Source organism: Bombina bombina, chromosome 8, assembly GCF_027579735.1.
Source record: "Bombina bombina isolate aBomBom1 chromosome 8, aBomBom1.pri, whole genome shotgun sequence".
Lineage (NCBI taxonomy): Eukaryota > Metazoa > Chordata > Amphibia > Anura > Bombinatoridae > Bombina > Bombina bombina.
In genome coordinates, this window is record NC_069506.1 from 118,646,381 (window position 1) to 118,659,332 (window position 12,952).

Here is a 12,952-nt window from a genome sequence, read left to right on the forward strand (position 1 = left end):
CTCTTGTAGTGTATCCAGTCCACGGATCATCCATTACTTGTGGGATATTCTCCTTCCCAACAGGAAGTTGCAAGAGGATCACCCACAGCAGAGCTGCTATATAGCTCCTCCCCTAACTGTCATAGCCAGTCATTCGACCGAAAACAAACAGAGAAAGGAGAAACCATAGGGTGCAGTGGTGACTGTAGTTTAATTAAAATTTAGACCTGCCTTAAAAGGACAGGGCGGGCCGTGGACTGGATACACTACAAGAGAAATAAATTTATCAGGTAAGCATAAATGATGTTTTCTCTTGTTAAGTGTATCCAGTCCACGGATCATCCATTACTTGTGGGATACCAATACCAAAGCTTAAGTACACGGATGATGGGAGGGACAATGCAGGATTAAGCGGAAGGAACCACTGCCTGAAGAACCTTTCTCCCAAACACAGCCTCCAAAGAAGCAAAAGTATCAAATTTGTAAAATTTTGAAAAAGTGTGAAGCGAAGACCAAGTCGCAGCCTTGCAAATCTGTTCAACAGAGGCCTCATTTTTGAAGGCCCAGGTGTAAGCCACAGCTCTAGTAGAATGAGCTGTAATCCTTTCAGGGGGCTGCTGTCCAGCAGTCTCATAGGCTAGGCGTATTACGCTCCGAAGCCAAAAGGAAAGAGAGGTTGCCGAAGCTTTTTGACCTCTCCTCTGTCCAGAGTAAACGACAAACAGGGAAGATGTTTGACGAAAATCTTTAGTAGCTTGTAAGTAAAACTTCAAGGCACGGACTACGTCCAGATTATGTAAAAGACGTTCCTTCTTTGAAGAAGGATTAGGGCACAACGATGGAACAACAATCTCTTGATTGATATTCTTGTTAGAAACCACCTTAGGTAAAAACCCAGGTTTGGTACGCAGAACTACCTTATCTGCATGCAAAATCAGATAAGGAGAATCACATTGTAAGGCAGATAGCTCAGAGACTCTCCGAGCCGAGGAAATAGCCATCAAAAACAGAACTTTCCAAGATAAAAGTTTAATATCAATGGAATGAAGGGGTTCAAACGGAACTCCTTGAAGAACCTTAAGAACCAAGTTTAAGCTCCACGGGGGAGCAACAGGTTTAAACACAGGCTTAATTCTAACCAAAGCCTGGCAAAATTCCTGGACGTCTGGAACCTCTGCCAGACGCTTGTGCAAAAGAATAGACAGAGCAGAAATCTGTCCCTTTAAGGAACTAGCTGATAATCCTTTGTCCAAGCCCTCTTGGAGAAAAGACATTATTCTAGGAATCCTAACCTTACTCCATGAGTAATTCTTGGATTCACACCAATAAAGATATTTACTCCATATCTTGTGGTAGATTTTCCTGGTAACAGGCTTTCGTGCCTGTATTAAAGTATCAATGACTGACTCGGAGAAGCCACGCTTTGATAGAATCAAGCGTTCAATCTCCATGCAGTCAGTCTCAGAGAAATTAGATTTGGATGATTGAAAGGACCTTGTATCAGAAGGCAGAGTCCATGGTGGAAAGGATGACATGTCCACTAGGTCTGCATACCAAGTCCTGCGTGGCCACGCAGGTGCTATCAGAATCACTGATGCTCTCTCCTGTTTGATTTTGGCAATCAGTCGAGGGAGCAGAGGAAACGGTGGAAACACATAAGCCAGGTTGAAGAACCAAGGCGCTGCTAGAGCATCTATCAGCGTCGCTTCTGGGTCCCTGGACCTGGATCCGTAACAAGGAAGCTTGGCGTTCTGGCGAGACGCCATGAGATCCAACTCTGGTTTGCCCCAACGATGAATCAACTGAGCAAACACCTCCGGATGGAGTTCCCACGCCCCCGGATGGAAAGTCTGACGACTTAGAAAATCCGCCTCCCAGTTCTCCACGCCTGGGATATGGATTGCTGACAGGTGGCAAGAGTGGTACTCTGCCCAGCGAATTATTTTTGAGACTTCTAACATCGCTAGGGAACTCCTGGTTCCCCCTTGATGGTTGATGTAAGCCACAGTCGTGATGTTGTCCGACTGAAATCTGATGAACCTCAGTGTTGCTAACTGAGGCCAAGCCAGAAGAGCATTGAATATCGCTCTTAACTCCAGAATATTTATTGGAAGGAGTTTCTCCTCCTGAGTCCACAATCCCTGTGCCTTCAGGGAATTCCAGACTGCACCCCAACCTAGAAGGCTGGCATCTGTTGTGACAATTGTCCAATCTGGCCTGCGAAAGGTCATACCCTTGGACAGGTGTACCCGAGACAACCACCAGAGAAGAGAATCTCTGGTCTCTTGATCCAGATTTAGCAGAGGGGACAAATCTGTGTAATCCCCATTCCACTGACTCAGCATGCATAATTGCAGCGGTGTGAGATGAAGGCGCGCAAATGGCACTATGTCCATTGCCGCTACCATTAAGCCGATTACCTTCATACACTGAGCTACCGAAGGGCGCGGAATGGAGTGAAGAACACGGCAAGCATTTAGAAGTTTTGATAACCTGGACTCCGTCAGGTAAATTTTCATTTCTACAGAATCTATAAGAGTCCCTAAGAAGGAGACTCTTGTGAGTGGGGATAGAGAACTCTTTTCCTCGTTCACTTTCCACCCGTGCGACCTCAGAAATGCCAGAACTATCTCTGTATGAGACTTGGCAACTTGAAAGCTTGACGCCTGTATCAGGATGTTGTCTAGATACGGAGCCACCGCTATGCCTCGCGGTCTTAGAACCGCCAGAAGTGAGCCCAGAACCTTTGTAAAGATTCTCGGGGCTGTAGCCAACCCGAAGGGAAGAGCTACAAATTGGTAATGCCTGTCTAGAAAGGCAAACCTTAGAAACCGATGATGATCCTTGTGAATCGGTATGTGAAGGTAGGCATCCTTTAAGTCCACTGTGGTCATGTACTGATCTTCTTGGATCATGGGTAGGATGGTCCGAATAGTTTCCATTTTGAATGATGGAACTCTGAGGAATTTGTTTAAGATCTTTAGATCCAAAATTGGTCTGAAGGTTCCCTCTTTTTGGGAACCACAAACAGATTTGACTAAAAACCCTGTCCTTGTTCCGTCCGCGGAACTGGATGGATCACTCCCATAACTAGGAGGTCTTGCACACAGCGTAGGAATGCCTCTTTCTTTATCTGATTTGCAGATAGCCTTGAAAGATGAAATCTCCCTTGTGGAGGGGAAGCTTTGAAGTCCAGAAGATATCCCTGAGATATGATCTCCAACGCCCAGGGATCCTGAACATCTCTTGTCCACGCCTGGGTGAAGAGAGAAAGTCTGCCCCCTACTAGATCCGTCACCGGATAGGGGGCCGTTCCTTCATGCTGTCTTAGAGGCAGCAGCAGGCTTTCTGGCCTGCTTGCCTTTGTTCCAGGACTGGTTAGGTTTCCAGGCCTGCTTAGATTGAGCAAAAGTTCCCTCTTGTTTTGAAGCGGAGGAAGTTGATGCTGCACCTGCCTTGAAATTTCGAAAGGCACGAAAATTAGACTGTTTGGCCTTTGCTTTGGCCCTGTCCTGAGGAAGGGTGTGACCCTTACCTCCAGTAATGTCAGCAATAATTTCCTTCAAACCAGGCCCGAATAAGGTCTGCCCCTTGAAAGGAATGTTGAGGAATTTAGACTTCGAAGTCACGTCAGCTGACCAGGATTTAAGTCATAGCGCCCTACGCGCCTGGATGGCGAATCCGGAATTCTTAGCCGTTAGTTTAGTCAAATGAACAATGGCATCAGAAACAAATGAGTTAGCTAGCTTAAGTGTTCTAAGCTTGTCAATAATTTCAGTCAATGGAGCTGTATGGATGGCCTTTTCCAGGGCCTCAAACCAGAATTCCGCCGCGGCCATGACAGGCGCAATGCATGCAAGGGGCTGTAAAATAAAACCTTGTTGAATAAACATTTTCTTAAGGTAACCCTCCAATTTTTTATCCATTGGATCTGAAAAAGCACAACTGTCCTCAACCGGGATAGTGGTACGCTTTGCTAAAGTAGAAACTGCTCCCTCCACCTTAGGGACCGTCTGCCATAAGTCCCGTGTAGTGGCGTCTATTGGAAACATTTTTCTAAATATAGGAGGTGGGGAAAAAGGCACACCCGGTCTATCCCACTCCTTGCTAATAATTTCTGTAAGCCTTTTAGGTATAGGAAAAACATCAGTACACACCGGTACCGCATAGTCACAGAGGTTCTCAAGCTTAAATTTAAAATTAGAAATCTCTGAATCAGGTTTCCCCGAATCAGAGATGTCACCCACAGACTGAAGCTCTCCGTCCTCATGATCTGCATATTGTGACGCAGTATCAGACATGGCCCTTACAGCATCTGCGCGCTCTGTATTTTTCCTAACCCCAGAGCAATCGCGCTTGCCTCTTAATTCAGGCAACCTGGATAATACCTCTGACAGGGTATTATTCATGATTGCAGCCATGTCCTGTAAGGTAATCGCTATGGGCGTCCCTGATGTAATTGGCGCCATATTAGCGTGCATCCCCTGAGCGGGAGGCGAAGGGTCTGACACGTGGGGAGAGTTAGTCGGCATAACTTCCCCCTCGTCAGAATCTTCTGGTGATATTTCTTTTATAGATAAAGACTGATCTTTACTGTTTAAGGTGAAATCAATACATTTAGTACACATTCTCCTATGGGGCTCCACCATGGCTTTCAAACATAATGAACAAGTAGTTTCCTATATGTCAGACATGTTTAAACAGACTAGCAATGAGACTAGCAAGCTTGGAAAACACTTTAAACAAGTTTACAAGCAATATAAAAAACGTTACTGCACCTTTAAGAAACACAAATTTTGTCAAAATTTGAAATAACAGTGAAAAAAGGCAGTTACACAAATGAAATTTTTACAGTGTATGTAACAAGTTAGAAGAGCATTGCACCCACTTGCAAATGGATGATTAACCCCTTAATACCCAAAACTGAATAAGAAAAGACAAAAACGTTTTTTGTTTTTTTTTGTTTGTTTTTTTGTTTTGTTTTTTCAAACAGTCACAAAAACTGCCACAGCTCTACTGTGGCTTTTTACCTCCCTCAAAAACGACTTTGAAGCCTTTTGAGCCCTCCAGAGAAGTCCTGGAACATGCAGGAAGAAGCTGGATGTATTTTTAGCTGCACAGAAAAGCACTAAAATAGGCCCTTCCCACTCGTATTGCAACAGTGGAAAGCCTAAGGAAACTGTTTCTAGGCAGAATTCAAGCCAGCCATGTGGAAAAAAACTAGGCCCCAATAAGTTTTATCACCAAATACATATAAAAACGATTAAACATGCCAGCAAACGTTTTATATTACATTTTTATAAGAGTATGTATCTCTATTAATAAGCCTGATACCAGTAGCTATCACTGCATTTAAGGCTTTACTTACATTAGTTCGGTATCAGCAGCATTTTCTAGCAAATTCCATCCCTAGAAAAATATTAACTGCACATACCTTATTGCAGGAAAACCTGCACGCCATTCCCTCTCTGAAGTTACCTCACTCCTCAGAAAATGTGAGAACAGCCATGGATCTTAGTTACTTCTGCTAAGATCATAGAAAACGCAGGCAGATTCTTCTTCTAAATACTGCCTGAGATAAACAGTACACTCCGGCACCATTTAAAAATAATAAACTTTTGATTGAAGAATAAACTAAGTATAAAACACCACACTCCTCTTACGACCTCCATCTTGGTTGAGGCTTGCAAGAGAATGACTGGCTATGACAGTTAGGGGATGAGCTATATAGCAGCTCTGCTGTGGGTGATCCTCTTGCAACTTCCTGTTGGGAAGGAGAATATCCCACAAGTAATGGATGATCCGTTGACTGGATACACTTAACAAGAGAAACAGTGTTTATTTCCTGTTAATGTTTATTACACCCCTATCTGCAATGCTGTATTATGTATTTGTATCAAATGAACAAGACCTTTACAATACTAGAAAATAAAGACAATTATCCCTTTTGCAGATTTTTTTCAGGGCTTAGTAAAACCTGAAATCAATTCAGTGTATGCTAGAACAAGTAGCAAAAGGGATTGCACAACATGGAATTCTGAGTCACTGCTCCACGTTTAAAGGATTATATCACTAAGAAGAGGCTTCAATCACTCACCTCTGAATTGGCACCTGTTCATGGACACTCAGAGCATTCATTGTGGGACTATCTTTCCTCTGGACAACTGACTGTTTACGAGATAAGTCATTCTGAATAGCACCGTGTTGTGGCTGTTGAATCTGCAGGATTGTGACTTCCTCCCCACCCTGAAAAGAAAACAGTTCTTGGTATTGATTTAAGAAGTATAACATTCAGTGAAATCCACAGAAAATGTTGCAAGCTGCTTGGCATTATGAAGTAGCCGTGTGGGGGGCATAATTTAACAAATTTATTTAATGATAATTTGTTTTAATTATAAAATAGCTGTGTGGGGGGCATAATTTAACAAATTTATTTAATGATAATTTGTTTAATAAAACATTGAAAATGTTTCATATTAGCTCATTTTTGCCTAATATAGGCTAAACATTTAGCAAGGTGGTGAATAAAATCAGCAAGGTAGCGCACCCATTAAATAGGTGCCAATGTTAACTATAAACAAGACAGTTAAAGGGACATGTAAGCGATACATTAACTTTAGTGCATTACTTACAATCATGCATACAGAGGAATGAGTTAAATATTTTCATTGTACGTGAACAATTTGTGTAGTTTTGTTTTGCAGCTAATATGCACCTGATCTTGCTTTATACAACTTGAAGTTCTACATTCAGCTGTAGACATGCTGTTAATAAAGTATAATGTATCAAACAATACAGGGATCTTGAATAATCTTTGTCTTCTAAAAACCCTTATTTCACATAGTGTTGGGGAGGGGAGAGCATTTTCAGAGATCATTACTATTACTAAGTTAAAGAGAAATTAAACAGTGCTCCTTTGGAAAAAAAAACAAATATTTTAAGTCAAAGTAAACATAAAAATAAACTAATTGTGTAAAAAAAAAAACCTAAAAAAAAAACCAAGCAAATAACTTATTTGTTTTCTTGCAAAATAAAACAATTTTTAGTTTAGCCACAGCCCTAAGGGGTGATAAGAAAGCTGACATGTTGGCAACTTAGGTTGCATTCTGTCTGTCCTGAGAATGGGCAAATCTAACTCCCTGTTTATTTAGTCTTTTCACTTAATAGTAAACCAGATCATGTTACACTAGAAGTTTTATGACATCAAGCTAGATAAACCCTCCTGTAGAGTCTACAGTCTCCTTGTAGGGCGGTGACAGGAATAAATGGACACGGAATAAATGACGTTTAACAAAATAAATTAAAAGGTAAAATCCTTTTAAAATGCATTGCTGAATGATACATATTGCAATGATTTTTAAGTATAAGCTACTGCTTAGTGCTTTTTTGTATTACAACATATCCCATATCCATTTAAATAGATATAAAAATCCCTACTAAACTTAAAAGAATATGAAACCCAAATATTTTCTTTTGTGATTCAGACAGAGAATACAATTTAAAAAAAGTTTCCAAATACTTCTATTATCAAATTTGCTTTGTTCCCATGGTATCCTTTGTTGAAGACATACATAAGTAGTTGTCTGGAAAACTACATGACAGGAAATAGTGCTGTCATCTAGTGCTCCAGACACGTGCACGCTCCTGACCTTAAGTCCTTACTTTTCAACAGACGATACCAAGGGAATGAAGAAAATTTGATAACAAAATTTAGAACGTGAATAGGGGGGGGGGGGGGTGACAAACAGTGAAGACTATGGCCCGCAGAACTTTCCTGCAAGAGGCAGCCTCAGAAGAACCATATACATCAAAACGATAAAGCTTTGAAAAAGGGTGTAAAGAAGACAAAGTAGCTGGCTTAAAAATCTAATCAATAGAACAATAGAAACCTCATTACAAAAGGCCTAAGAATTAGCAACTGCTCTAGTGAAATGAGCAGTAATGCACCCAGGTGTTTTCCCCGTGGCCAAATAACCCTTGTGAATTAAAGCTTTAAGCCAAGCTGATACCACCTTAGGAAAAAAAGAATAGCTAATACGAACAGCCTTACTGTGATGAAAAATCAGAAAACTAGAAATTATAACCAAAATATAAGCAATTTCTATATCTTCACCCAAACCCTGGGTAATCCTTACCTTACCTGAGAGACCCCTTCTCCCAAAGGGTGTGGACAGAACTGACCACTCCCCTAGTTATCTAATAAAGGTAGCTCAGATACACCACCCCTTTCTCCTCCTAGTGATGTCCAGCCTGAAATAGGTGAATCAGGCAAAATGATGGGAGCCTGGTATGTATTACTTAGGAGGGTATGGGCATCAGTAATACTTACCAGCTAGAAGAGTAAAAATCAGTAAAAACAAGAAAGGGTGGGAAATTAAAAAAAAATTTAAATACTGCACAAAAAAAATAATCACAAAATGTATTGAGACAAAACTTAAAAAAAGAGTCTTCCAACCAAATCTAGCAGAAGCTGAATGGTGGACATCAAGTTTATAATGGGAAACAAAAGTATGATGACTTCCAAACTGCGCCTGACAAATCTCTTCCAGTGTAGCATCTGCTTCAAGAGCTCAGGAAGTCAATAATGCCCTAGTAGAATGTGCCTTAAGGCTGTCTGGTACCGGTTTCCTTTTTTGTCTGTAAACTCTAGAAATTGTCTGCCCAATCCAGCCTGAGATGGTAGACCTTGAAGGAGCCCGACGCTGGCAAGTACCTTTAGGTATTACAGACAATTTGTCTTATAAAAATCTTTAGTTCTTTTCATATATATGTAAAGACATCGAACCACGTCAAAGTGATATAACGGTTTCCCATGAGAATCTTGCTTTCCAGGAAAAAAGGAAGGAAGCACAATATTCCAATCTGTGCAAAAATCAGACACCACTTTAGGAAGGAATTTGGGTACTTTTCTAAGGACTACCTTGTCCTGATGAAAAAATAATAAAAGAATCATTGACTGAGAGATCTTGTGATTCAGACACACATCTTGCTTATGTAATAGTTGCAAGAAAACAGACTTGAGTGTAAGAAACCACAAAGAAACCTCCTGTAAGGTCTCTAATCGAGAACCCAAAAGGGCATCCAAAACCATAGGAAGATCCCAAGATGGCATAGATGATCTAACCCTAAGGATGTATATGGGCCTATTTCACAGCAGAAATAGAAGAAATTGCAGACACCTGAACCTTCAAAGTTCTTGCATTAAGACCTGTTAGATCTGCAAATGTTAAATCTTCAAAGAAGCTGTAGAAATATTATGCAGAATCATCTAGGATGAAAAGCAGTCCCATATTCTATAATAGGTCCTAGTTGAACCCTTCCGGGCTTAAAGAAGGATCTGAATGACATGAGGCAAAATATTTAATTGCTGAAGTCTTGAGACCTCAGCAACCATGCTGTTAACACAAAGTGCTGTGGATTTGGACCTTGGCTCAAAATGTCCCAGGAGACCGGAAGGTGCTATGGAGGAAGAACTGCCAATCTGTGAACCTGCAGAAACTAAGGTCTGTGAAGAATGACAATGAAGGTTGCGGATTCTTTTAGGATCCTTCTCAAAAGGCAAGTAATAAGAGGGAATGGAGGAAACACATAAATGAGACTGAATGGCCCTGTCAGGAGAAGAGTATCTACCCCCAAGGCATGAGATGTTGAATTGCGGCTGAAAAACTTTGGACGCTGATGATTCACAAAAGATGCCATCAGGTCGACCTCTGGAAGATCCCATCTTTTGACAATTATCTGAAGCAGACACCTGTTTAGCTGCCATTCCAAGGCAGAGACTTGTCTTCTGTTCAAAAAAATCTGCTCTGACATTTTCTGCTGTAACATGTACTGCAGAAAAAAGCTGGATGTGATGCTGAGCCCAACTGAAGATTGGTGACACCTCCCTTAGAGCAGTCTGACTTCTTATTCCACCCTGATATTGGATATAAGCAGTAGTTGTCCTGTTGTTGGATAAAATCTTGACAGCCTTTCCCCTTAGAAATTTCTAGAAAGCAAGCAATGCCTGAATAACTGCCATGATCTCCAACACATTCAAAGTAAGACACTGAACCTACTTTCTCAATCTCCACTAGGCAAACTTGCTCTGGCAACAAACACCCACACTGGATTTGCTGGCATTCATCTGAACAAGAAATCAATCCAGTTACTGAAGGAGAAGGCCCCTGGAAAGATTCCAGATCTGTAGCCTCCAATGGAGAGATTTCCTTAAAGGGAAACTGAACCCCAATTTTTTTCTTTCATGATTCAGATAGAGCATGCAAATTTAATTAACTTTCTAATTTACTCCTATTATCCATTTTTTCTTGGTTCTCTTGCTATCTTTATTTGAAAAAAAGCTATTTGTTTGGTTCAGTACCATGGAAAGCACTTGTTCATTGGTGGATAAATTTATCCACCAATCAGCAAGAACAACCCAGGTTGTTCACCAAACAAGGGCCGGCATCTAAACATACATTTTTGCATTTCAAATAAAGATAACAAGAGAATGAAGAAAATTTGATAATATGAGTAAATTGGAAAGTTGCTTAAAATTGCATGCTCTATCTGAATCATGAAAGAAAAAAAAATTGGGTTCAGTGTCTCTTTAAGCTTACCAGAAAGGGAATCTGATGAGAGAGACTGCTGCACCTCTTAAATTCCTGCAGAAAGTGAATTTGAAATAAGCTTATCGTCCACCTTGCTTATTTTACCATGTGAATGTCAGAAGCCATATGTCCTAGAAACCTCATTCACTGATGGGCAGTAAGCTGTCCGACAAAAATAATTTAGGAAATACTTTCTTAAAGACTTAACACGATCTTCTGGAAGTGAGACAATTCCCCTCCGAGTGTTGAAGTTAGCACTCAGGAAAACCAGCTCTTGGGACAAGATTACTTTTTTTAGAAATGTATAAGCCATCAATGATCTGGAAGTAAGGATTTCTCTGTAATGATAAGCTTGTTCCAATGAGTCTGCCAAAAGAAGGATATTGTACAAGTAGTGAATGATGAATACTCCTTGGCACGTAACTCTGCCATGAGTGGAACCAGCACCTTTGTCAATACCCTTGGAGTGGTAGAAATTACAAAGGCTGTAAATTGGAAGTGATGGTTTCCAACTGAAAAACCCAGGAACTTTCTGGCAATAGGTACATCAAAATATGCATCTTTGAGATCTACTGAGAGAAGATAAGCCTTTGGAGGAATAAGATTGATGACTGAGAAAAAAAAGACTCCATCTTGAAACTCTGAATCTTCAGTTAAGTGTATAGAACCTGAACATCTAGAACAGGCCTCCAAGACCCATCTTTCTTCTTTACCAGAAAGAGTGGTGAGTAAATTATCCTGTTCTGCACTTGAACAGGAATCTCTTGACTAACCTCTTTGTCTAGAAGCTTGCTGACAAACTCCTGAATGGCTTTTCATTTTTCAGAATCTTCTGGGAGTGGTGTAAACATCAAATGAGGAAGACATGGTTTCCTGTTGAAGTCCATGATAAGTGAATGAAGAAGACCAAGGACCCGAAATACTGGATGCCAAAACCTCCCTGAAACTGCAAAGTCTTCCTCTAAATCAACCAGGGCCCGGCTATTGCTATCCTATGGGATTGTATGTGGGTGCGCATGACGTGGTGACAGTGGAGGCGGAGCTCACTTGCGCAGCCTGGCCTGGACTGAGAGGGAATGCGGTATTCTTCCTTGCTCCACCGCGTGATTGGGACTCACACAGACTACACAGTGCAGTGTGCACTACACCGTGACCACTGTGAAACAGCATATGCCTTTCTCCCTTCAATACATCTTCATTAGGCATTAAAATACTTAAACGGATTAGTCACTAAATACTTGCACATTTACTGTTTGTCTATCTGTCATACATGCAAAGAATTAGTATTTATTGCTGAATCTATACAACCATGTGACTTAAAACACAAATAAAAATATGTTGTATGCATTTAATACATTCAGAAACAATACAAGTATATACTTTATTATGATTGTATCATTTGACTTTATCCCCTACGATACAATTCCTAAACCTATCATAACTACTGTTGTATTTTTTAAGTACTTTTAAAGGCCAGTTTGTATATTTATTACATATTTATCCAAGCAGATATTTTGCTTAAATAACTGTCAATCACCAAAGAAGATGTTTAAGGTTAAACAACTACCTACTGACAAACTATCATACAGTGAAGGATATTTTTTTCTGATATAAACACTTTAATCATCTGTCTTGCAAAATAGTGTCATATATATATATATGTATATATATATATATATGTATATATATATATATATATATATATATATATGTATATATATATATATATGTATATATATATATATATATGTATATATATATATATATATGTATATATATATATATATATATATGTATATATATATATATATATATATATATATATATATATATATATATATATATATATATGTGTGTGTGTGTGTGTGTGTGTGACCAGAGTGAATGCAAGCCCTGGTGAACATCTACTTAAAAAGACATTTTTTTAAATTTTTACACCCTGCCCCAAAAATATAATGTCTAAAAAAATGTCTTAAACCTGGGGTGGGGTGGGGGGGGGGGGGGGGCAGCAGAATTTTGAGTGCCTAGGGCAGCACAAAACCTAAATACGCCCCTGTAGTAGACCAAACATCAGGTAAACTCTCTACAAAATTTTGCTCCATTTTATTAACCTATTGATCTTAAAAGGAGCCGGCATCATAAGTGGGAAAATCATCTCTTTTGATAACCTAGTAATTGCAGCATTATCCTTAGGTGGAGTTGAAAATTAGGTATATAAAACTTTATCCAAGGAAAACCTCTTAAATATTTTCTCAGGTACCCCAATCAGCTTTTCAGGTTTAGAAAATGTATTTAAATATATAGATTTTGAGACATGAGGCAATTCATCTTCAATACCCGGAGTACCCTTGATGCCTTTTTAAAAAAATCAAAAAGAGCAGCAG

At 39.9% G+C, this 12,952-nt stretch overlaps 1 protein-coding gene across 2 annotated transcripts in view; it reads right to left on the reverse strand.

Moving 5' to 3' along the window:
* Positions 1-12,952, reverse strand: part of LOC128638532 (Golgi integral membrane protein 4) — a 465,870-nt gene that overhangs the window by 154,746 nt on the left and 298,172 nt on the right. For both annotated transcript variants that reach the window (XM_053690536.1, XM_053690535.1), the window contains one exon: positions 6,077-6,225. In XM_053690536.1, coding sequence (XP_053546511.1) covers positions 6,077-6,225 — 149 coding nt within the window. The remainder of the gene's footprint in view (positions 1-6,076; positions 6,226-12,952) is intronic.